The following is a 26,848-nucleotide window of genomic DNA, read 5'->3' as shown; positions in this document are numbered from 1 at the left end:
TCCGTAAAATGACAACCCAATAATACTTCAATCGAGAATATTTTGATTTGAGTTTTCAATTCAAACAACAATAGGTCAGACCATGTTCCGCTGCCTGCCCATACTAGTGATGCAGCTCAGCGTACGCACAGCATAAACTAAAACAATTGCAAAAACAATTTAAGTAATTTTAAACTTTAAGCGCTAAGTAAAAGAGTTTAAAATACAACACATTAATAAGTAGTACAAAGATATAAGTGCGAATTAGCATGGGAAGTAGGTTTGTGTGGTAGATAATGATATCGTACGAGTTCCCACATATCCTCGTTTCTATTGAAACTTGACGTAAAAAAGTGAAATTCCATTTAACAATGTATTAAAACCGAGTGTGATTTAAATTTTTACGTTTTGTTTTTCCATTCTACTTTTGTTTAATGTCCATGGTATTATTTTAAGAAAGATTACAATGGAGTTTTGTTTTCAAGGTTATTTTGTGTTTCTTAGTTTATTTCGGAACGGAACTGAAATAGCTTACAAATGTCTCACTGCTGGCTGAAGGCGTCTTGGCATATAAAAAAAGAGTTCGGTTCTTTTATACGTCACTGTGGTTTTGCAGATTATTTCGCAACAAATACAAATGAGCGTTATCGGGTCTTTGATAACAAGTATCGTGAGATTTACTATTTTATGTGTGCTCTGAAACACCCGATTTAGAAACAAATATTTAAACAATTGCAAATATCAGTCCTGAGCGGAAATCGACCCACGCGACCATAATTATAGGCCCTAAATTTATGGGACAACTACCAGAAAATTTGTCTTATTTTTAATGAAATTAAATTATTGCTTGCATTTTCGACAACTGTGTTGTTTATTATTATCCGTATCTATAGACTATATATTTTGAGTTATTCATTTCTTATATAATTTAATACAATATGCATTTACAGCGGAGTAACAGGTGATTGTAGGTAATACCTTTTATCACCGGTAATGGCCCGTAACGTGAATATTAATTTATTATTCGACGTCAAATGAGGTTTTGTTAAATGTTTTACTTTTTGCTGTGGCAGTGAAAACTTCGACTTCAGTATTCCGTTAGAGAATTACAAACATCCAAACTTTCCCTTTTTTATTATTTTTAGTCCTTATATAGAAGAAAATGTTAATAAATGCTCAACTTAATGCCAAGTTGAGTATATTTTACATTATTTAGACTTTAAATTCTATAAGAATATCTTGGAATTCGTTTAAAATTTTCTTCAATATCGCAAAAAAAATATGTGAAAAGGTGGTCATATTTTAACACTTTGGTTTAGTAAAATTGGTTAGCTCTCATTTACAGCTAAATGGCATATTTTAAAGGCACTCCACTCACGATTCCACATTACTGTGTAATTTTTATTTTTTTATTATTATAGAAGGCTTTTCATTTACAAACAAATTTTAAATTATCGTCACTACACATTCTTAAGTTCGTATAATGTAATACTAGCTATAAAAATTATTAAATTTATTTTTACATTTCTATAATTTACTTGGTAAGCCATTTAACTAGTTCACTCGTCAACAACGCTAAGTTGTTCTATTTAAGCTTTACGAACACTGTCCTGGCGGCGTACGACTAGTGGCTCAAAGCTCGCCCACTCGCTTCCTTATTAGAGGATGTATTGTTATTTTAATCACGCACCGTCTCTAATACGGTCAACATTTTCCGCTTTTGGTTATAATGTGTGTTACAGAATATTAATCTAACAGATGAGTTGATTAAATCGTGGTGGGTTAAAATGATATTTGTTTGCCACTAAATCATATGCAGTTAGAACAAATTACTAAAAAATTGTTTATATTAGCTCATGCCTTTGATTTTTTTTTATAAAATGATAGGCTTGCGTTTGATTACTATTTCACCTGATGATAAGTGACAATGCAGTCTAAGATGGAGCACGCTTACCTAGAAGTAACCTTATTACTCGCGACTAAAAGATCCCCAGGTTATTTATATTATATATCTGCATTGCTTATTATCAAAATAAAGTGGTAGTCTTCTATAGTTATGAAATGAATTCTTAATCAAATGAAGATTAAATGATAACTAACAGTTTATTTTACCTGTTTGATAATCCAATTGAGATTGCACTTTATTTTTTCATTATATATCCAAACAATTATATTCAACGATACTTTGTCTAAATTTTGATACTTCGACCTAGTTACATGGTCCGTGGAAAATGTAACCAACCACTTTAGCAACAGTCAATACTGTAGCTAACGTGGTTGGTTACATTTTCTTACGCTTCTATATTTGTCCGATTTTATCCGTTTATCGCATTTTAAATATTTGTGTTTTTTTTTTTTTTATATATCACTAGGTCGGCAAACAAGCGTACGGCTCACCTGATGGTAAGCGATTACCGTAGCTTATAGACGCCTACAATACCAGAAGCATCGAAAGCGCGTTGCCGACCCAATCCCCAATCCCTCCCAGGAGCTCTAGTCACCTTACTCACCAACAGGAACGCAATACTGCTTGAAAACAGTATTATTTAGCTGTGGTCTTCTGTAAGGTCGAGGTACTACCCCAGTCGGGCTGCTCCATTTTTTTGAGCAGGAATTTCCTGCTGTGCCCTACCTCAGTTAATGTTGTGTTGTTTTAGGTTAAAAATACCTGCTATTTCTAAGGTCTTAACAATTCTATAAGGTTTTAATTTAGACTTCTTTGTCTTTTCACCATTCTATGTAATATTCCTGACAGCATCCGTGCTATTCTGGCACTGTTGGAAGCCGTTAATACTAATTAATGAGAAATTTTAATATCCGCTCTCAAACATCATCTTTTGAAGTCCATAGACGAGCGTTTTTGTGGCGCTCTCTCTGTTTCCGGCTCTGTTCAAGGCATAAATTATTTGAATGTCTTCGTAGAAATTCCTATATCGAATTCATCAGCGTTAGTTCACTAGCGAGATTAGTTTAAGATATTCGTATTAATGTGCGAAAAAACCATTGTCTTGTAAATCTTTCTGTTCCGTCTAAATGATGATCAGTAAGATATAAATAAAATAACAATGAATCAAATTGTTAAGCTTACGAGAATGAGTGGAATAGATTAGTTCGAACTACTAAATTGTCCAAATGTTTGTGCCCGTTGCGTTTTCGCAAAATTAACTAACTTACTTAATATTAACAAGCGATGAAGTCATTTGTAAACAAGTCATGTATTTTACTTAGAATTACTTATTGTTACATTTACGTGGCAGTTTTATTTTACTTAGAATTACTTATTGTTACATTTACGTGGCAGTTTTATTTTTGTTCTTTGCAAAATAATTACATTTTTTCGACTATGATGCGGTTGAGGGATTACGCTAGTTCCTTGTTTAAACGACATATGTAGGCATCTCTGCAGCTGTATTGTTGAGAAAGGGTTCAGCAGGAAATACCCGACTGAGGTAGCGTCTAAGTTTACAGCCAAATATTATCGACTGCTCTCCAGTTGTGTTGTGTTTATGGAGATGTAGCTAGAGCTCTTCGGGATGTGCTGTCTTGTTGTAATGCTCTAATTTTTTTTTTATGTCACTAGGTCGGCAAACAAGCGTACGGCTCACCTGATGATAAGCAATTACCGTAGCTAATAGACACCTGTAACACCAGAAGCATCGCAAGCGCGTTGCCGACCCAATCCCCAACTCCCCCAGGAGCTCTGGTCACCTTACTCACCAACAGGAACACAATACTGCTTGAAAACAGTATTATTTTGCTGTGATCTTCTGTAAGGTCGAGGTACTACCCCGGTCGGGCTGCTCCATATTTTGAGCAGGAAATTCCTGCTGTGCCCTACCTCAGTTGTTATTTAAAGGTGTACATCGACTATGCTATAGTACCACCTGCTAAATCGTACGCTTGGTTGCTGCGTTACTATGCGCATTAAGAACTACGAAACAAACACTACTTCGTGTAGTTCTACCACTTCAGCCTATCGGAGGCCACTGCTGGACATAGGCCTCCACAAGTTTGCGCCAAAAATGGCGAGAATTCATGTGTGTTGCCCATAGTTACCACGCTGGGCAGGCGGGTTGGTGACCGCAGGAATTTGTCGTACCGAAGACGCTAGAGTTGCTCCATCACATAGGTTTAATTATATGGTCTTAATTCCAGTGCACTCGCTTGGGTTCCGCGATGTCGAAGAAGCCGGCGGCGCAGCCCACGCTGCACAAGGTGATCATGGTGGGTTCGGGTGGCGTGGGCAAGTCGGCGCTCACGCTTCAGTTCATGTACGACGAGTTCGTCGAAGACTACGAGCCGACCAAAGCTGACAGTTATAGGAAAAAGGTAATTACCATCGCTTCTGACACCAATTCTGAAAATATAGCCGATGGATATACCAATACTCGGAGGGAATCAAATAGGGTCATTGCTAATTGTGCTAAAAATATATATAATTTCTTCAGTTACAAAGTATTATAGTGTAACGTTATAGCTAGAATTAATCTGATGTTAATTAAGTCTCTCAAAGATAAAGATCTACGTCTTCATCAGTCGAGTGCATCTCTTGCTTTGTTAATTAAGAGTCACTTAGGCACTGTGTACGTCTAAAACACCTACGTGTTTGATTATGAACCTGATATAATCTTACACTTGTTGAACTTGATTATGATAAAAAAACAGCATCAAATTTTTAAAACCTGATTAAAGTTTGAAGACAATTTTGTCTTTTCTTGATTCCATCGCAGTTGTTTATTATTAATACTCTAGATAATTAGTCACTGGCTGGTCCTAATACTCTTTTTCTTGTTTTGCTAACAAGAGATAAAAAATTGGAAGGAAATTACACAAATAACGTCGGAAATCTTTCTTCAGTGAACGAAATTCGCTTTGGTTTTTGATCACTGACTGCAGGAGAAAACCGAACGCCACAGCAAACAATAATTCCAATAATAGCACAGTTTATTAAGTGTCTCAGCTATCGCCGAACTTACATGCATAACGATCAAACATATCTTATTTTTCTTTTTGTATCTATAACAAAATAACGGCTTCACTCTCAGTGTCTCCTAAATCTAATAAAAAATGCGTGACATTCACATACAAACTCCAGATCACGTCAAACATCTGTATGGTCCTGTGCAAACATTGGACTAGAGTGCCAGCCAATATTTCTGGATACTATGCCAACGTGTCGTCAAAATGTTTACGCATACGGAACTCACTGGGATTATTGTAGACGGGAGATTCGTCATAATAGCGTCTGCAAAGTCGATCTAAAATCTGGAACAGTAATCTAGAGAAGTACCTCAGAAAATATTACAGCTAAATAGCACTGTTTTCAAGTAGTGTGGTTTCTTGTGGTGAGTAAAGTGGCCAGATCTCATGTGGTGGTCAGGGATAGGGTTGGAACCCGCTTGCGACGTTTCTGGTGTTGCAGGCGTCTACAGGCTACGGTAACTGCTTACCATCATACGGGTAGGCCGTACGCTTTGACAAGTAGGGGTTAATAGTGACAGTCCAAAGACTTAAAATATATGTAAATGTGGAATGTTTTATCACTTGTAATCGATATCAGCAAGAGTTGAGTAACAGTTGATTACGGATAGTAAATCATACTAGACCTCGAGGGTCACACATCACGCGTTTCTGTAACTCGATGCTTGCCTTATTGTTTTATTTATTCACTGATGAATGATAGAATTGTTTAAATTGTTGTTTAATAATTTAAAAAAAATCACCTTTATTTATTCCCAGTTTGTTTCCATAACTGGCGGTACTAAACTCTTATAATTATATACTATTATAAATTAATTAATTGCTATGAGTCAGCGTCTTTGGTGCGGTAAAGCCAGTACTGCGGTCACCAACCCGCCTGCCCAGCGTGGTGACTATGGGCAAAACACATGAGTTCACGTTATTTTTGGCGTAAACTTGTGGAGGCCTATGTCCAGCAGTGGACTGTATAGGCTGTAATGATGATGAGTCATGAATTAGCGAAAGTGTCATGTAATGTAGTCTAACTAGATACGCATTATGTCTGTGCCTACACACTTGCAGACACGTAAACACGCATACAGACCAACGGAAACAACGTACAAGCACGAGATAGAAAATAAAGTCGAAATAAGCGCTACTAGAGTTGCCTGATTATCGATAGTTTCGCTATCGATAGGTGACCTCGAAAACTAGTAACAATATCGATAGTGCTATCGATAGTATCGATACCATCGATACTATCGATATCACAAATAAACGAATACTATTGATTAAAAGTAATAGTATCGATAGGATCGATACTATTTTTGTATATCAATACTATTGCCCTGTATCATACTATCGATAGTATTGATACGATCGATAATATCGATACTATCGATAGGCTATTGATACTATTGATATAACGTCAGCTATCGATGGACTATCGATAGTTTAGCGATAGTCGACTATCGATAGGCAACTCTAAGCGCTACTACTAGCTACCAACGCGCGCTTTAGGTACGTACACACATCTACAATTGATAATATCTAAAGGGAAGGGCTAAAATAGTGTATAATCATTACATTACAACCTCTTTATTTATAATTTATCTTTAGAAGATCCTTTGTACTTACGACATGTTGACATCATGTTCATTGGAGGTTACAATGTGTTCCCAAAAACTAATTTATTGTTTAAAAAAAAATGTTAATGCGCTTAAAAGTCGTGACGATCATATAAAATCCCAAAGGCTTAATTTGAATTCAAACATCGTTGTTCCCATTTTTGCATCGTAATAATTATAGTTATGACTACAATACTGCATACGTTACTACGTTGTGACGAATTAATTTTTTGTGAAATATTTACCGTAGACTACATTTATACTCGAATTACATACGACAAATGAAGGACAGTTATGTGTCATAAGTACAAGTCTAAAACTCGCATCAACAACATCGGCTCCGTGAAAAAAATTCTTAAAAATAGGATTTTTGAGCCGCACGTGTAAAAAAAGTGGTGACCGTAACAGCTTAAGCTGTAACATAATAGTAAAAGTGTTCGCAAGCCTGTGGAGTCCTTGGTTCCCGAAATATTGCCATCAAAACTTCAGAGCCCTGAAAAGAGCGGAAGAACTGCAGGCACGGAGTTGAAAAATTGACGGTTCGGAGCCACCAAAGAAGCCCGCCGTTTGACATCTTTGTTGTCTCTATATAGGTCTTGGATCCAGGTATATAATCATCCAGAGTGGGTACATATAGCCTCTCTATAGAGGAATAGGATCCACGTGCCCGCCAGACCGGCGCCGTCAAGACCTAGTAACAACATTATTTAGAGACGAAGGCACGTACGTCACGTACATCACGTACGCCGCATAGATACGCGTCTGTCGTACCCGGCGCTCCACCGACGACAACCGATCTGTCGAGGACTCGGCCCGGCCACCTTCGGACCAGCTCTGAAGAGGATTAGCTCGCGAATAAAGTCGGAGAAAACTTGGCTCCAACAGAAATCCCGGATTAACAACCTCAGGAGCGGACACTAACATTCATCACACCAACTACCATCACCACCGGTCACCACTAGATCGAGCTTGGTACTCCACGGGGAAGCATCAACACCGGCGACCTCGTGCTACTGCAACATCGGCGACGTAACACCTTGCGCCACGTGAGTCCAACTGACCGACCAAATTAGTCTTAGTATACATTACTGTTAAGCTTAAATTGTAAGTAGTATTAAGTACAGTACAAATAGTAGTTAGTAAGTTGTAGAAAAAAAAAAAAAAAAAAAAAAAAAAAAAAATGTCTTCAACCCAAAACACCAAGAAAACAACCGAGGCGTCATCGGTGACCTCAAAGTCATCGGTGTCGCTCCGGAAAAGAGTCTTAAAAAAGCTTGCTACCGTAACAGGCGCATCTGCTGATCCGTTGCCGTCGACATCAAGCGACCAACTGACACAGCAACAATATAAAAACGTGGCCGAAATAGTAATGGTCCATACCGATACAGCATCTGAGCCTCCAATGTCGGATTTGGAGGACAACGAGGCGTCCCCGGAGGGCTCGCTCGCATCGGCGAGCAGCAGGAGAACCTCCCTGCTATATACCACTCCAAGGAGAGGCACAGGCGTTGAGATGGACATGGTCACGGGTGTGGCCAACAAACTTCTGCAACGCGGAAAGGAAGCACTGGAGAGTGCCGAAAAAATGAAACGGGAGTTAAAGATCACCGTCTACGAGAGCCTACAGGGGTTGTATGAAACGGTCCTGTCGCTCTCGGACTCACGAAATCGGCATAAATGTGCCCTCGAGAAGGAGCGCGCCCGTCACGCCCAAGAGCTAGTGAGGGTTGAAAGAGCCCATACAAAGGAGCTCACAGAAATGAAAAAGACGCTCCTCTCGGGGATACAAACAGTGCAGACAGACGTTGCAGAGTCATTAAGGGAGACTCGAGCCGTGCGTTCCTGGCTGGGCTACGAGACGGTTGAGCCCTTTCATCAGATACGCGAACTCCGGGAGATACAAGTCGAGCTCCAGGAGAAACAAAATGAGATCTGGAGGGCAATTTCGTTGGCCAAGGCCGGCAGTGAAATGCCCCCACAGACCAACTTCGTGTCTCAGGAGGCGCTAGAGGCGGTGGGGAAAAAGATAGGTTCGATCTCAAGCTTTCTAGAGAAGCTCAAGGGTGACTTAGCAGAGACCAGAACCCTTCTCACTGCGAAAATAGACAACATTCCGTTGGCTTTGGACGACGAAAGCCGCACACAATCAAATATGGACACGGTGTGGAAAAACCAAATTGAAGAAATTTTACACCAAACAAAAATTACCAACATTCAACTATCCAATCCCCAAACACACCCAGAACTGGATCTGACCCCTTTATTCGAAACGCTTAACGAAAAAGTGGAGATCATGTCCTCGGAGGTGCGCACCTTGAGGGACTCGAACAAGATCACGACCTCCCCAAAGAAACCGTCACTGGAGACAGAGATGGCGGTTCGGGAAGTCAAAGAGACCCTCAATACAATTAAAGAAGGCGTCACCAAACTGGCTCCTCGGGCGCCGACTACCTACGCCCAGGTCGCAGCTCGACCCAAACAAGAGAGTGCGGAGCAAAGACCCAACCACACTCTCATCATCTCGTCCCGGAACCCGCAGGAAACTGGCGAGCAAGTACTAAACAAAATCAAAGACTCGCTGGACCTAACGAAGTCCGGGGCAAGGATGGAAAGGGTCCGGAAAGCTCGCGACCAAAAAATTGTAGTGAGGTGCGCCTCAAAAGAGGATATGGTCAAAATAAGGGGTCAAGTCCAAAAGAACGCAGACTTGACGGTGCGGGAGCCCACAAACCAGGACCCCCTGGTTTGCGTGCGGGGAGTACTTTCAAGTTACACCAACGAGGAGATAGTAGACCTCATCAAGGCCCAAAATGGCCACATCCTCGAAGGAGTAGACGAGAAGGCACTTAAAATGAAGGTGCGGTTTAGGAAGCGCGCCCGAAACCCCCACGAGTGCCACCCTGTGATCGAGCTTTCTCCGGTACTCTGGAAAAAGTTTATAGACAGGGGCAAGATATATATAGGATTCGGTAGATGCGCAGTCGAGGATCAGTCCCCCCTCATCCAGTGCATGAGGTGCCTTGGATTCGGACATACCAAAGCACTCTGCAAACAGGACAAAGACGCCTGCAATTACTGCGCTGGTGAACACACGGGGGGGAACTGCCCCTCGAAAGCGAAGAGTGACCTGCCCCAGTGTATAAACTGTCTCAGAGCCAAAAGATCTGGTCATGACCTGGGACACACTGCATACAGCGCGGAGTGCCCAGAACGAATAAAATGGGATAATATAGCGAGATCACGGGTGCAATATTGCTAAGGGCGACCCGGGAGCCAAAGTTTTGGTCCCTAACAAAGAGGCGGACGGTGCAGGATGCGCTATGCGCTTTATACAAGCAAACCTGCAGCGCTCAAAGTTGGCAACTAGTGAACTACTTCAGGTGGCCCAGAAAAAGGGGATCTCTTTCGCCCTAGTACAAGAACCGTATACCGGTAGAACAGGCGAAATGAGACAATACCCAGGCACGAAGATCATTCAGTGCACCCTGGGCCGCCAGAAACCAGTAAAGGCGGCGATTATCGTGTTCGGTGACAACGTGGAAGTCATTCATGATCCCCAAATTGTCACCGAGAACGTGGCCGCCGTCTTCGTAAAGGCCGGCCGACTCGAGCTTGGCATACTGTCCGTCTACTTCGAACCAAGGGACCAAGATATAGAACCATATCTCAAACAGGTGAGAACGGCTACCGCGAAGTTTCCCACACACCATCACATAGTGGCCGGTGACGTCAACGCCTGGAGTCACTGGTGGGGCAGCAGCTCCGAAGACCAGCGAGGAGCACAACTCCACGGATTTATCACTGAAATGGACCTCCACATTCATAACAATGGGGATGTACCCACGTTCGAGACATACAGAGGAGACAGGTTATACTCGAGCTGCGTGGACTTGACCCTAACCAGTCAGTCACTTCTCGCGAGACTGGAAACCTGGCAAGTGGAACGAAATCTGATCACATCTGATCACAACGCCATAACGTTTAGACTGCGCACTGAGGGGCACTTAAAACCATTGGTCCCAATCTCGACGCGCAGATACAACACTAAAAAAGCGAGATGGACCGATTTCACCGCGACCCTAACATCCAGCCTCGCAGAAGAAAGCGTCACTCTGAGTGCCGTCCATAAAGTCTCGAACAAGGATGAGCTGGAGGGAATGATCGCAAAATATGTCACGATTATTCACCGCACATGTGAGAGGACCATTCCGAGGATAAAACCGTGGAAAGGCGACCCCCGACCACCCTGGTGGTCGTCTGAGCTAGACTCCCTGAAAAGGGAGCAATTAAGAGCCAAACGTCGCATAAGGAACGCTGCACCCTGCAGAAGGCCTGGCGTCATCGAAGAGTACGTACGGGCCAAGGAGAAATACAAAAAGGCAGCAGACGAAGCAGCCACTCGGAGCTGGAAGGAGTTCTGTACGGCACAGGACCGTGAAAGCGTATGGGACGGTATCTACAGAGTTATCAGAAAGACCTCTCGTAGGCACGAGGACGTACTGCTAAGAAACGAATCCGGCGAAACGCTGTCACCAGAACAGTCGGCAAAACTTCTGGCCAAAACGTTCTACCCAGACGACTCTGTAGACACCGAAACCATCTATCAAAAACAGATCCGAGAAGCCGTAGAAAGCAAAACTCCCGCGGAGTTAGAAGATCTGTCCGACGACGACCCGCCGTTTACGGCCGCGGAGCTGGAACAGGTTCTTTTGTGCCAAAATCCCAAAAAAGCTCCAGGCCCAGACGGGTTGACGTCGGATATATGCGCGGCGGCAATAAACTGCGACAGGGAGTTATTCCTAGCTTTGGCGAACAAATGCCTATTGCTATCCTACTTCCCCAAGCAGTGGAAGGTCGCCCACGTATGCATCCTCCGCAAACCAGCCAAAGAGGACTATACTCACCCGAAGTCCTATAGACCTATCGGACTCCTGTCGATCCTAGGAAAGACAGTTGAGAAAATGATGGTAGGTAGACTTCAGTGGAGGCTCTTCCCTACGCTGCACCGAAGCCAGTACGGATTCATGCCACAGAGGGGAACGGAAGACGCCCTCTACGATCTCGTCAAGCATATCAGGCAGGAAATGGACTCTAAGAAGATAGTACTTCTGGTATCGCTTGACATAGAGGGCGCTTTCGATAATGCATGGTGGCCAGCTCTCAAAAAACAGCTGGTGGACAAGCATTGCCCGAGAAACCTATTTACTATGGTCGCCTCATACCTCCAGGATCGAAAGGTCATTGTTAACTACGCCAGAGCGACCAGTGAGAAGGAGACCACGAAGGGTTGCGTCCAAGGATCCATTGGCGGGCCAACCTTTTGGAACCTCATACTGGATTCGCTGCTGAGAAAGATCAGCGATATGGGAGTGTATTGCCAGGCCTTTGCGGACGACGTGGTCCTCGTCTTCTCCAGCCAAAAATCCGGCAACCTACAGACCTCAGCCGAAACCACCTTAGCTGCCGTACAAGAGTGGGGTATACATAACAAACTGAGCTTCGCCGCGCATAAGACCAACGCGATGGTGCTCACTAAAAAGCTGAAATACGATACCCCCATAATCCATATGTCCGGCACCCGACTGAGGCTTGTAGATCAAATAAAACTGCTGGGGCTCATTTTGGACTCGAAGCTCACTTTCAACGCGCACGTATCCGCCGTATGCAAAAAAGCTGCCGACATTTATAAACAGCTTGCGCGCGCGGCGAGAGTAACTTGGGGTCTGAATGGAGAGATCGTACGGACCATATATGTGGCGGTAATAGAGCCCATCGTTCTGTACGCAGCGAGCGTATGGTCCTCTGCAGCAGAGAAGTTAACCATACGAAAGCAACTAAACTCCCTGCAGAGAGGATTTGCACTGAAAATGTGCAGGGCGTACAGAACGGTGTCGCTTACATCGGCACTAGTCCTCACAGGCTTACTCCCGTTAGACCTTCGCGTTCGAGAGGCGGCCTTACTTTTTGAGACAAAAAAAGGTTACAGCACGGACCTTCTTCCACCGGGAAGAGAACTGGAGCGCAGGGTGGGACCAATGCAAAACCCCCACCCTTCTCTACTCATGCCAACAGAGTACGAGCGCTTAGAGAGTCTGAACCCCGAAGTCCTTGAGGAACACAGCATCGTCGGACCTCTCATCTTTACCGACGGAAGCAAAATAGAGGGTAAAGTAGGAGCTGCCCTCACATGCTGGGATCAAGACAGGGAAGTAAGATACTCCACTTTCCGGTTAGAGCCGCACAACACTGTCTTTCAATCCGAGATGTACGCACTCTTCAGAGCAGTGGAAATGGCAAAAACCTCAAAGTCACGCTCCATCAACATCCTGAGCGACTCGAGGTCATCTTTAGATCTGATGAGGAGCCCCTCAGTAACTCACCCTCTGGCCGTGGAAATGAAGAGTCAAATCAGACAGCTCCGGGAGGAGAATAAGACAGTACGGTTCTTTTGGTTGAGGGCCCATGTTGGAACACCGGGCAATGAGAGAGCGGACGAACTAGCCAAAAGGGCGGCTTTAACGAAAAAGACGGCACCTGACTACGACAGAGTACCACTCTCGTATGTCAAAAGGCAGATACGGGAAGCGTCTGCCAGGGTGTGGCAAGACAGATACAATTCTTCGGAGACTGGCTCGGTCACGAAAATATTCTTACCGGATGTAAAGACCGCTCGCAGACTGGTAAGGAAATCGGCACCAACATCTGTCGACACACAAATTCTGACCGGCCACGGAGGATTTGCGGCGTATCTTCACAGATTCCACATCACTGACAGTCCTTCGTGCGTCTGCGACCCGAATTGTGAGGAGACAGTTCTGCATATTATACTGAGCTGCCCGAGGTTCAGTAAGGAAAGGCTGGATCTGGAACTCAAACTCCAGATTAAATTAGACCAGCCATCGCTCCATACCATCCTGGAGAGCGAGACTAGCAGAACGTCCTTCCTCACATTCGCGAGAAAGGCCGTCAATACAGCCGCAAAGAGGAACAGCACGCTTTCTCCACCACTGGCTTTAACACCTACGCAGAATGCCAACACCGTCGTTCTTACAACACACACTCAGACACACAACACACAAACACAAATAGAACAAAACCGTGTCCAACAAGTAACTCAGCAGGACAACATCACGGCTCCGCGGATGTCTCCTGGCCGCACCCTTCTGGGCCAAATAACTAGGACCATGTCTTCCTCACTGCAGAACCTGTTCAGGAATAGAGCCAACCAAAACGCACCTCCGCAACCGACTCAGAGCAGGATGACACAATCCTCGCCCAGTGAAGTGAACGGAAGTGGAGAAGTTGGTATTAGGACCAGATGCGTGGCTCTATTCATGGACAGCGAAACAGAGAGGATGGGGATAAGCTTCTGTCGCTCTGAAGAACGCAATCAGCTGGCGATTTCGCCGGGGCTCGCCTTACTGATAAACGGTAGCACCCAAAAGACAAGCATAAAGCGCACAAAAATCACAGCGCTAGCGCAAGAGCAGGAGGGCGACCCGACCTATCGTTTATTGCGGTTGAAAAACAAAGAGATCGCACTTTTCGAATGGGGAGAGACGTCCGCCTTCGCGCAGTCCAGCTTGTGGCTACAGCGCTTGGGCGAGATCCCCGGGGGAATCCCCGGAAGAATCAGTGTCGATTCGATGAGAGTCGGTTATGATAGAGGCAACGTATCGGATAGGTACGGTTGCCTAATGGCTTCTAAGAACAGTGAGGTCATTGTTTACGAAGACAGGGGGGAGGATCTTGGTTACTTAAGACCGAAATCCAAAACACCTTCATCCCCTGCATTGCCGACTGTCAGCGAACCCGCACCTAGTGGCTCGGAGCGCCTACAACAAAAGATCGAGAACCAGAAGGTTGAACAACGCAAAGCAAGGGCCGCACCTGAGTCTAAGCCGAGCTCGATGTCATTGGCGACCTTTATCCAGGCAACCATCTCCCCGAAACAAGGTAAGCTCCCGCATCACCCCTCTCCCAAAAAGGCTGGACAGGGAGAGCGACTATCGGGGACGCTGAGCGGGTTCACCAAAGACGACAGTCCGAGGCACCCGGAGGCGTCACTCGCCGCTCGAACTAGGGCCGATATGGGACAAGTAGAACCACCGAGACTTCGACCTGCGTCCACACCGTTTCAACATGCAGAGAACGCCCTAATCGAGTTCCTGGCCATAATAAAGGCAAACCGCGAGGTAAGCCTGGCCACCTGCAAAAAGATCATGCAGGCCTACCAGTACGATCACCAAAGGCTACTGGAGGTGGAACTCGAGGAAGCCGAAGCAGCCATACACAACAGCAAAACCCGACAAATACTCAAGGGCAAGATGTCGGGTAGGTATATGGCTGCATATAACACCACAGCAGGTTTTGTGAGCGCGGTCGAGTCTGAGGGGAGTGACGAGGAGTCTCAAACCTTCGACACACCTGAAGGGGACCCGGTGGTGGTAGTGGCCAGATGCACGAAAGTAATGCTGGGCGACCGGATGCTGCGGATGGCGAAAACCATCTCGGGCGACCGGGAAGCCGGTTTACCGTCCGTGACCTGGGGGCTACCATCGCTGGAGTGGATAAACGGTGTACCGGGATGCGGTAAGACAACTCGCATAGTCAGGGACTTCGATGAGGACACGGAGGTCGTGATTACGACCACAGTCGAGGCGGCCAAAGACCTAAAGGAAAAACTGGCGCACCGCTATGGCAACAAGGCCAAGCAAAAGGTGCGCACTATGGCATCCGTGCTGGTAAATGGTTTCCGTGAGGGCTCAAAAATCAAACGCCTAACGGTGGACGAAGCCCTCATGAACCATTTCGGAGCCATAGTAATGGCCGCCCGACTATCGGGAGCAGAGAAGGTAGTCCTCATTGGAGATATAAATCAGCTGCCGTACATCGACAGGGACAACCTGTTCGAAATGCGGTACCGCAGACCAAACCTGTTAACAACCATCTCATGTGAGTTGTCATGCACGCATCGTAACCCCAAAGACGTCGCCTTTGCCATCAGTGAGGTTTACAAGACCGTGTACAGCTCAAGCACAAAGATCCGATCTTTGCGAGTGGAGAGCCTCACGGGCGCGCGCATTCCTGTAGGAAGGGACCGGACCTTGTACCTGGTCTTTACGCAAGAGGAGAAGAGATTGCTGACTGACCAGGGATACGGGTCTGGTGAGGGATCGCGCGTCTTAACCATCCATGAGGCGCAGGGCCAGACCTATGAGGACGTCGTTGTCCTCCAGACGAAGACAAGGAGGCTCAAGATTCACGACAGCGTCTCGCACGCTGTAGTCGCGGTGACTAGGCATACCAACACCTGTGTCTATTACACCGACGACCGTGACGACGCAATTGGTCGCTTTGTGACGAAGGCAGCGGAAACTTCTGAAAAAGACATCCTCGAGCACAGCCTCAGGATGGCGATTCACCACAGGGATGCCGCCGTCATTGAGGGTGTGCTCGAAATGTTAAAATTGTAGCACACCTTACTTGTAGGAATAAATTGTATAAGGAAAAAACTTAGGAGTAAGAAAAAAAAAAAAAAAAAAAAAAAAAAAAAAAAAAATACTAATAATAACATAGGTTAAGTGTATATTGTAAGTAGGCCAAGTAGGCCATAAGTGTACATATACGTTAGCTAGACAATAAGTGTACATATATTATAGATAGCAAGTAAGTGTATATATAAACATAGATAATAATAATTATTATAATAGTGACAACAATAATTAAAGTAAGGCGTAATATAATTCTATGTCTTTTTGCATGTAAGATATCAATTAAGTTTAGCATAATTTTGGTCGGTGGACTCACGTCTGCATTAGGGATACTAAGATAGAATAATTAGGTCTCTTAGTGTAAGCTGCAGTAGTGTAACAAGTAAACGATCAGTAATAAAACTAAAAATCGGAATAACAAAAGCATGGGCACTTTAAGCCTGTGGACATAACTTTATTTAAAAAAAAAAAAAAAAAAAAAAAAGTTATGTGTCATACAATTGTATGCTTACAGAAAATTTTCTGCTTAACTTATAGATGCAAATTTTACTTAGAATTGAAAAACATTTTACAACATTAAAAACACGACAGCAAAATATTTTCTCTTATGTTGTTATAGTCATTAGCCTTGGTAAACTATTTGCAGTATGACGGTATCCAACTCATGAACATTAGTGTTAACTTTTTGAAAATCAAACTCACCTTAACCCCTTAGGTCTTGTTGTTCTTAAGCTAATAAATAACAACTACGGTTTATTGGTAAAGCAAAAAAAAAAAAAAAAAATCATTAATCAAATTTTAACCGCTGTTGTCACATAACTAAAAGATCTTAAACCTTGTTAGTAAAAAATAGAAATTGTCTTTAATAACACTCAAAAAGAGTAATAAAATCAGTCGATCTGGACGAAACTGTCTTTATTCATGGTTTTAGGTGTCCTATCACCAATAACTAATTAAACTCTCTAATTTTTAATATGACCCGGTTGCAGGTAGTGCTGGACGGCGAGGAGGTACAGATCGACATCCTCGACACGGCGGGACAAGAGGACTACGCCGCAATCCGGGACAACTACTTCCGCTCAGGGGAGGGCTTCCTCTGCGTGTTCTCCATCACCGAACCCGAGAGCTTCGACGCGACACAGGAGTTCAGGTATAACTCCTGAATTTATGAGGTTCTTTTAAGACATTGTTCCTGTGGACATAGCCTATACAAATATTTTTCTTGTGAACTCGCGACTGTCACCGCCATAAGCCAGTCAACAGACATAAGCTAGTATTTTTAACCGACTTCCAAAAAAAGGGAGGTTCTCAATTCGACTGTTTTTTTTATTTTATGTATGTTACATCAGAACTTTTGACCGTGTGGACCGATTTCGACAATTTTTTTTAATCGAAAGGTGGTGTTTGCCAATTGGTCCCATTTAAATTTATTTGAGATCTAACAACTACTTTTCGAGTTATATCTAATAATGCGTTTTTACTTGACGCTTTTTTCGTCGACCTACGTTATATGATACAGAATAACTTTCTACTGGATGTACCGATTTTGATAATTCTTTTTTTGTTGGAAAGGAGATATCCTTAGTTGAGTAGAATGATAAGGAAACCAGGATCTGATGATGGGATCCCAGAGAAATCGAGGGAAACTCTTGAAAATCCGCAATAACTTTTTACTGGGTGTACCGATTTTAATAATTTTTAATTTAATAGAAAGCTGATGTTTGTCATGTGGTCACATATAAATTTTATTGAGATCTGATAAATACTTTTTGAGTAATCTTTGATGACGCGTAGTTACTTGACTATTTTTTCGTCGATCTACGTTGTACTTGTCGATGTAATTGAAGTCGGTTTTTTTTTCGTTTGCGAGCAAACACAATTATTTTAATTTGTCTACCTGATGATAAGCGGTATTCATCATACGAACACAACTGCTTAAAAGCAGTGCTATTTGGCTCTGATCTTCTTTAAAGTTGATGTAACTCCCCAGTTGAGCTGCTCCAGGTTTTGAGCAGGATATTTCCTGTGAGGGTTGCGCCAACGCGTCGTTGAGATGTGTGCGGCCCCAGCTAATAGCCGACGTACGTCCCCAGGGAGCAGATCCTGCGGGTAAAGAACGACGAGAACATCCCGTTCCTGCTGGTGGGCAACAAGTCGGACCTGGGCGACAAGCGCCGCGTGCCGCTGGACGCGTGCCGCGAGCGCGCCGCGCACTGGCAGGTGCCCTACGTCGAGACCTCCGCCAAGACGCGCGACAACGTCGACAAGGTAGCGCCCACTCGCACACTGCCCGCACTACCGTCACACGTCAGACCCGCCGCGCCATTAGTGTGTACACTGTGCTCCTAGAGAGAAATACCAGTAGTCCCATAGCTTCATTATCATTACAGCCTATAGAGTCCACTGCTGGACAGAGGCCTCCACAAGTTTACGCCAAAAATAACGTGAACTCATGTGTTTTGCCCATAGTCACCACGCTGGGCAGGCGGGTTGGTGACCGCAGGGCTGGCTTTGTCGCACCGAAGACGCAGCTGCCCATCTTCGGCCTGTGTATTTCAAAGCCAGCAGTTGGATGGTTATCCCGCCATCGGTCGGCTTCTTAAGTTCCAAGGTGGTCGTGGAACCTTGTTATCCCTTAGTCGCCTTTTACGACACCCACGGGAAGAGAGGGGGTGGCTAAATTCTTTAGTGCCGTAGCCACACAGCACTAACGAACATAACTTCATTAACGTCTTCAAAATTAGAGCGTATTAATAGATCTCTTTGTCCAGAGGTATATGTGATTTAATGAATTAAAGTTGAAAATACTAAACGCCTTTAATAGTAACAATGCAAACATACCACCATACTTATACTGTCACAAGAATTGTATTTCAAAATACAAACAATGAAGTAGTTTTCTGTAGATTGTACAGAAAATTTGTCTAATTAAATTAATAATACCGTGATTGTTTCCTTTCATAAATTACGTTCACTAACAATAGCAAAACATTTCCTGTCAATCGTTGAATGTTAAAAAAATTGAAATAAAAGTCTATTTCTGCAATTGAATTTAATCGGGCACGACAATAACAAGTAAATCGCGTACGATTCTCGACAATCCTAATTCTGGCTGAATTTATTTTAAATATTTCATATCACACTAGCTTATAAGCTTTCTGCACAGCTCTGCTTGGCTGTCTTGGCTTTTTAGTTACTCTACCATTAGCAGCAGCCAGGCAGCGCTATGCTTCTTTTGTATAATATCGAAAAAGGGGACAAATATTCCAGCAGTAACTAGAAGATTGGAAACTTCATTCCAAACCTGTCATTTCATTAACTTTCGTCAATTATATTTTGATCTAATTGTCCCAAAAGTCTAAGAGGAAATATGAACCATTACAATGATGTCAAAGATACCCTTTTTGGTGGTAATATGAATACCTATCTATCTATATATACATATCATCGACGTTAATAGCGCTTAATCTTACAAAGGTGGTGGGTGGCTGTCAGTTACCACTGTGTCGTTTTGCTTCTGGGGTGGTTGAGGGAGGGAGGGGGAGATGGAGGGTTTTACGTGTGGTGGTTGATTCACTGTCTTGTTCTCAAGGTGTTCTTTGACCTGATGCGCGAGATCCGATCGCGCAAGTCGGACGACAGTCGCGCGACAAACGGCGACGTTAAGAGGACGAAGCGCAGGAAACTGAAATGCGCCATTTTGTAGGGCGGCGCCGCGCGCTGCGGGAAGGTCTCTCGTGTTCGCCCCTGGTGCTGCCGTCCGTGGGCGGGGCCACACTGTTTGTTACTGAAGCATCGCGCTTGCATGTTATTTTCTATGTAAAACTAGTGATGTTCTGTATTGAAATAGAATTACGATTTTTTATTACAGTTCACTCGATATTATACTGTACGGAGTCCATTTTATGTGAGAAATAGCTAATGTCACATTTTTAAGGACCTGATTTTTTTGAATATGTAAACTTACAGGCCTTGAAACTATTCGAATTATTAATCTCAATTTTCTACTTTATGTGAAAGTAGTGTCGTGCTGATGAGTGTTCTAGAAGGTTATAGCCTCGCCTTAAGATCACATTGTATGGTTCAGTATAAATACTATATTTATTTTTAATGTTTAAGTGCTGTATGTGTTGTGTATTGCCGTAATGTTTTAATTTAGTGTTTATAGAAAATAGATAAATAATTGTATCGATATGTATTAACGAATTTGTTAATATAATTTTATTCTAAAATTAGGAATAGGATGTCATAATAAAGTTCTCAATTTTATCTGTTTTCTATAAACGTTAAAAATAATGTATTTGTTTGCACTGCTCACGGATTGATGGTTTATTATAATTATTCGCTTCAACAATTTACTATCTCACGCTTCATTACACGGTAGACCAATATTACCGTTAAACACGCACGTAGTCGTGCGCGTCACGTGCGCCAGTGCATTGACCAGTGAAGTAATGTATGACTGGACTACCCTCATTTTTTATTTTTAAAATACGTGTAATGAAGCTATATTCTTTATATTATATGTTACTCTATTATTATACTACAAATGTCGCTTTATTGTATAATGTTAGATGTATGTAGTGTACGTGTAAGTACCGCGCTGAATGTTTCGATCCTGGCTATACCGCGAGCACAACGTTGCGTCTGAGTGATAGTTTCGTTTTAGGTATATTTATACATTAAAATTGTAGTATAAAATTAATTTAAAAAAAATTGGTTGTCTGTAAATTTGGTTTACGGACGATAGTTTAACGTGACAACGTCATAACAAAACATCTCCACGGACGCATAGACCAATCGACTGGAAGAGAGATAGATGCGGCGCAAGCGTACAATGAGCGTAACGGGACAATGTGTCATCCTTCTTTCGTGCATGCAGCCAGCGTTCATCGGTTTATTAGGCGTTGTCGCGTCAAAAAAATTTGTGTTCCGAATTAAGAACTGAAATATTTAAAACAATATAATTTTATCGTTAGTAAATATGTGGATGGTCTGAACGGCACTTAGCCGGTCTAACATTAGGATGAATTAGCTTTTTTAATGAGGACGTTATTTATTATATGAATTGAAGGGACACAAGGTTAAGATTTTTTTTTAATTTCTAATGAGAGCTTTTTACGTGAATTATACGCATTTTGTCTGATATTTGGCTTAAAGTAACAAGAAATGTTTAATATTTCGTCTGTATAATAATTGTCGTACAATAAAAAATATTAAATCTTATATAATATCCTTCATGTAATAATTGTATAAAAATGAAAGGTCCAGTCCGTCACGATTGAAACTGCCAAAAGGTACTCTATTGTAAGGTAATAGAGATTATTTTCCTCGAACGCAGATAAAAAGCCATTATCCATAAATATATTTATAATATTAAAATTAAATATTATTAAGATCGCCGTTTGTCACCTGGCCTTTGATGGTATTGTATAAAACCATGGCTAATTTACACTTGTGTAACTTTACTTTTTCGTTGTTTGAAATAAAGATAAAAAGACTGTATATTTATTTTTAAACTAATAAAACATCTTTTTAGATAAAAAAAGAATACATAAAGCTAGTAATTGAATAGTTTGAAATAAGTTTTAGCAAGTGTAAAGAAAGCCGTTTCTCAGAGTCGATGTCGAATAGATTCCTAAAGTTACTTAAGAGTTCGCCGCTAGATGTCCTATAGGTTACTTAGACTGTACTACCGAACTGTATGTATGCAATGTATATTATCAGCTCCACAGATAACTTATAATGAAAAGACAAGCAAAAATTATACTGATTTGCAACAGTCTGTGTATTATTTTCCTGTTACTTTTAAATTTATTACTATCCGCGTAACTTAATAATAAAAAAAAAACGAGTGTGCTTTAGACCACACGACTGAAGTTAAACTTTTTTAGTTGACCCTACATTAATAAACGAAACGTAACTTTCTCTATTTTTATCTTCACTAACTTATATCTTCCTTTCAACTTTCGTTCGCCTCTCCTGATCACACATTTTAGTAACGCTCTCGTCACGCGTTCACCGGCTTACTCCCCAAGTCAGTAGCGTGCGTAACGAAGTTATACTTCAACTAGTAGTAGATGTAATAGTCTGTGTTGAAATAAAAAAATGGATAATTTTTTTTTCCAAAAAATGACCTATTTCCGATCAGGTAAATAGGCGGAGTTGACCACATTTTAAGTTAAGGCGGTTATCGTATGAAAATATTTGTTTCACTTTATTAATTTTAATTAGCAACACAATGTAACAATAACTTATTTAATTCCTCAGTGTAGATGACGATACACTCATGTCTAGAACAAGGCTGGCTTTAGTACAAAAATATCCCGATCTTTTACAAACGCAACTTTTAACAACAACCAAAACTTTCGCAATTTCTTAAATTAATTCGAGTAGTTGTATAATTTTAATTAATCTATATGACAACGATATCTGCGGTTGCGTTTAAATGTTGATATACAGCTTACATTTATTTACATTACATTGACCATCGGCGTGCAATGCACACTTAACCCCAGAACATAAAACGGTTTAAATATAAATGACAAACTCCATACAATTTTTGCTATATTTTAGCAATTATCAAAGATTAAAAGCATACCCTACGTTACGTTAAATTTGTACAGAATGCATCATTTTCTATATTATTCTAGAAGTAATAACTATTAGTTTTTATAATAAAATCAAATGAAAAAAATAAGTACTCGAAGCCGTACAAATTACTAATTTATAATTAAGATATTTTTAATTATAAAGTTTTAATATTTTCTCGAAAACAAAAACATTGTTTAGTTTTATACTGTACCTATGATTTTAACACAAAAATATAAAAAGTTGAGATACGTCTCCGCTCGCCATACACAAAACGCATGGAATTAAAACGCTCGCACGGCCGCCATGTCCGCAGGCGTTTCTGACGCTGATCCGCGCCATGTCGGCGCAGAAGAGCGGCGCCGCGCCCGACGCCGCCTCCGCGGACACGCGCCGCTGGAAACCGCCCTGCTGCTCCATCGTCTAGCGACTTACCTGTACTAGCGACTTGTCGATCATTGGCGTAGCAGAAGCTTAGGAAAAACGACAACTATTGAGATGGTAAAAATACGAACCTGGATATTATATAGCTTACTAAAGTTATATGTAACTACGTAAGCGGTGTCAGTTTGCTGTTAATTAATAAAATAATTTTAAATTGTGTTAATTTGATGCCTACTATCCATGCTGATAATTTTCTAAATTAGGTATTTCTCTTAATTTTTTTTTTAATTATATGATTTATCGTAAGAATATGAGTACTAAATAAATTTTATACATTTTTTTAAATAATGGCTAAATATCGAAGAATTCATTATACATAATTATGTATTTTCTGTCAAAACTAAACAAACATTAGTAAGGAACTTTTCTATAAGTCGACAACGCTGCAGTATGTGTGATACATACATACATACACAGTTATTATTATACGATGCATTCAATTTGCTACTAAATATTGTTAAAACGTTTGTTAAGTTTTATGAGTTGTTTCATTATTTGTAATTGTTGTAACGATTATCTTATCTGTTGATTTTCATAATAGAAAATACTATTATAATGAGTAATTAAATAAGTATTTAACTTGAATGTTATAAATAAAATTAGTTCACCTATCTTATACAGGGTTACAGGAAAAGTCGACCTAGATCCGTTAAGGGCGTGTAGTACACACCATTTCTGAATGATTTCACTATGGAACCCCCCATCCTAAACTTAACCGTTTTCGAGATATTCGAGTTTTAATTTTTTTTTATGAAAATGCCCAATTTTTCGGCTATTGAACTGAATATTTTGAATTTTTTTGACTCTTATGATTATTTTTTTGGTTTTTTACATGAAGAATGAGATGCTTAATGACCTCAATGACTAAAATTGCACGTAAGTTAACTAAATAGGTCGTTGTAGACGATCGAAACTTAAGAAAATAAGTACAAATTATAAAAAAATATTTTTCTTTTCTGGATATCTCAAAAAATTATTATGGCACTTGCTCTGCAGATGTGCTTAAAAACATCTACATTTTATCAGCTATCCAACGAGGTATAACACTCTAGGGTATTTATTAACCTCAAAGGTGAAACTTAGTTTCTAAGGCTACATGGCAGTCAGAATAAATAGCGCTTATTTAATTAATTTGACTTAAGTTCAGCATCATCATCATTACAAGATCGTCGGTGATTGTAGTAAGCTAAATGAAACAATAAATCAGTTCAAAATAACATTTATTCACCTAATGTTTTTGAAGTTCATGTTCCACGTGTCCACCTCTATTTCGCACACATTTTCTCATTCTTTCACGTAGTCCACTTTTCACTACACCAATGGTTAATGTTCTTCTTATGTCGTCTTATGAGAACTTCCACTGACGATATGGGGTTGGGCTCACTGTAAACGAGGCTCTTCATGTGCCCCCATACATAAAAATCCATGGGGGTCAGGTCGGGACATCTGGCTGGCCAGGGTAAAGGCCCACCTCGTCCAATCCATTTGTTAGGATAGTTAGTGTCCAACCATTCCCTAACGCTTCTTCTGAAATGAGCAGGGCAGCCATCATGTTGAAACCACATGCCACGCAGTAATTTTAATGGGAGATCATCTAGAAGGTCACCTAAGTCACCTCTTAAGAAATTTTCATAAGTATCACCATTCATATCTTGTTTTTGCACATTATTTTTCTCACTCTCACCTGCATAAATCTTAAGTTGTCTCGCTCACGCACCGGATTAACTTGAAGAACAATAGCCGACCCGTTAGACCTACTACCTGAACCTTTTCAACTATGTTTTTTTCTATAAGTTTAAATACATATAACAACCTAGGGTAGGTTGTTATACCTCATTGGATAGCTGATAAAATGTAGATGTTCTCAAGCACATCTGCAGAGCAAGTGCCATAATAATTTTTTGAGATATCCAGAAAAGAAAAATATTTTTTTATAATTTGTACTTATTTTCTTAAGTTTCGATCGTCTACAACGACCTATTTAGTTAACTTACGTGCAATTTTAGTCATTAAGGTCATTAAGCATCTCATTCTTCATGTAAAAAAATCAAAAAAATAATCATAAGAGTCAAAAAAAATCATAATATTCAATTCAATAGCCGAAAAATTGGGCATTTTCATAAAAAAAATTAAAACTCGAATATCTCGAAAACGGTTAAGTTTAGGATGGGGGGTTCCATAGTGAAATCATTCAGAAATGGTGTGTACTATACGCCCTTAACGGATCTAGGTCGACTTTTCCTGTAACCCTGTACACATATATCTCGCTCAACAGCTAAATTTTTCTACCTTTTGCTACTGCATATAGTAAACTTTATATACACATTTATATTTGTAAATTCAAGTGTAGTTTATCTTTCAAAAAATAGACACTAAATGTGAATCTTATTGTAAGAAAAAATATAAATTAATAGCGTATACAATGAAATTCACTATATGTTACTCTTCTCTTTTTTTCTATTCACAAATTTTTATTTAGCTTAACTTTTGAAATGTTACCATAATTTTCGCGCCATTATTGTCAACAGAGAATACAATATGTTATTCATTTATTTTTGTAATAATTGTATATTATGTGTAGATACAATACACTGCCAATTAATGTTTAATAATTGTTTACTGGTGCTCTAAATCTCTAATAACAGTTTAAAATAAATACTTTGAGACTGCTTCATTTATTTATTCGCCTAACATGCGATGTCTTGTACTCAAGCATTAGCAATTGTACCTCCAGTAATTTGAATATAAATATGTAAAAACAAACGATAACAATTACTAAATTTCTCGTTGAATTACAACGGTCTGGAATGGAGATTATGATGCATAACCTTTTTAAAGGGTATTCTTTTTTAGTAGTTTATGCAACTGTCATATAATGAAGGGTATTAAAACACGAGTGTGAGTTTATGAAACGAGCGCAGTGAGTTTCATAATAGTAACGAGTGTTTTAATACCCGTGTTATATGCAGTTGCATACACTACTTTATCTTCACTAATGCAATTAATCAAACAACAAGAGTAAAAGCCGACAATAGTTTATTTATAATAATTGTTCAAATTTTGGATGGTACAATTTTGAAAGTTAATGTTAATTATTGATCCAGCAGCTGTAGCGGTCGCGGGGCAAGCAGTAGAGCTCGTAGACGGAGTCGGAATAAGTTATTATATTCTTTTTCATATAATTTTCTAGATTTTTCTGGCAAAAGATTGTGAGTTAATTTTGTTGCCAATTCTAGAATATCCGGAGGCGTACAAATATCATCGTCGCTATCCATTTTTAACTTTTAATTTATTAAATTAAATTCACACGTACGTGTATTGTCACAGTGATTTTGCCGCCATTAAAATCTAACCAATGAGAGCGCAGCTGCGCGCATGCGCGCGATGTTATAATGAGATTTTACGATATCGATGTGGATATTATACCATCATGTGAAATTGCTTAAATTGAGTGTTTTGTTGTCTGCGCTATAACAGTAGTAATTATAAGTCAAGTATTGGAAACATAAGTAGAATGTTACAACATTAGTGTAGATAAAAATATTTATCCAATGTTTTTTTTTAATGGTTGGTTTAATGGCATGTATTAAATAGTAAAAAAAGGTTTTAATAAGGTTGACAGACTATAATGTCATAGGTTAGGTTATAGGAAATTGTGACCAGTCTTTTAGTTTGCAGTTAATTGGTAAAAATATCAGTATTATAACAGTTGCGTTTAGATGTATTGGTAAGATTGAAATAAAAATGTAATTG

At 40.8% G+C, this 26,848-nt stretch overlaps 1 protein-coding gene across 1 annotated transcript; it reads left to right on the top strand.

Moving 5' to 3' along the window:
- The first annotated feature begins 4,134 nt into the window (after positions 1-4,134).
- Positions 4,135-19,766, top strand: LOC123656483 (ras-related protein Ral-a). Its single transcript, XM_045592159.1, has 4 exons — positions 4,135-4,308; positions 17,050-17,210; positions 18,154-18,328; positions 19,653-19,766. The coding sequence occupies exons 1-4, from the start codon at positions 4,156-4,158 to the stop codon at positions 19,764-19,766; spliced, it is 603 nt and encodes a 200-aa protein (XP_045448115.1). The 5' UTR covers positions 4,135-4,155.
- Positions 19,767-26,848: the final 7,082 nt, after the last annotated feature.

This window comes from Melitaea cinxia, chromosome 9 (genome assembly GCF_905220565.1).
Source record: "Melitaea cinxia chromosome 9, ilMelCinx1.1, whole genome shotgun sequence".
Classification (NCBI taxonomy): Eukaryota; Metazoa; Arthropoda; class Insecta; order Lepidoptera; family Nymphalidae; genus Melitaea; species Melitaea cinxia.
The sequence above is the reverse complement of the archived record's forward strand: the minus strand, read 5'-3'. Positions and strand labels throughout refer to the sequence as shown.

Bases quoted from the DNA above. Each gene is read 5' to 3' on its own strand.
- LOC123656483 (XM_045592159.1), top strand. From the start codon at position 4,156: ATGTCGAAGAAGCCGGCGGCGCAGCCCACGCTGCACAAGGTGATCATG. The intron at 17,211-18,153 runs GTATAACTCCTG...GTACGTCCCCAG, and splicing joins GACGCGACACAGGAGTTCAG to GGAGCAGATCCTGCGGGTAA. The intron at 18,329-19,652 runs GTAGCGCCCACT...CTTGTTCTCAAG, and splicing joins CGCGCGACAACGTCGACAAG to GTGTTCTTTGACCTGATGCG.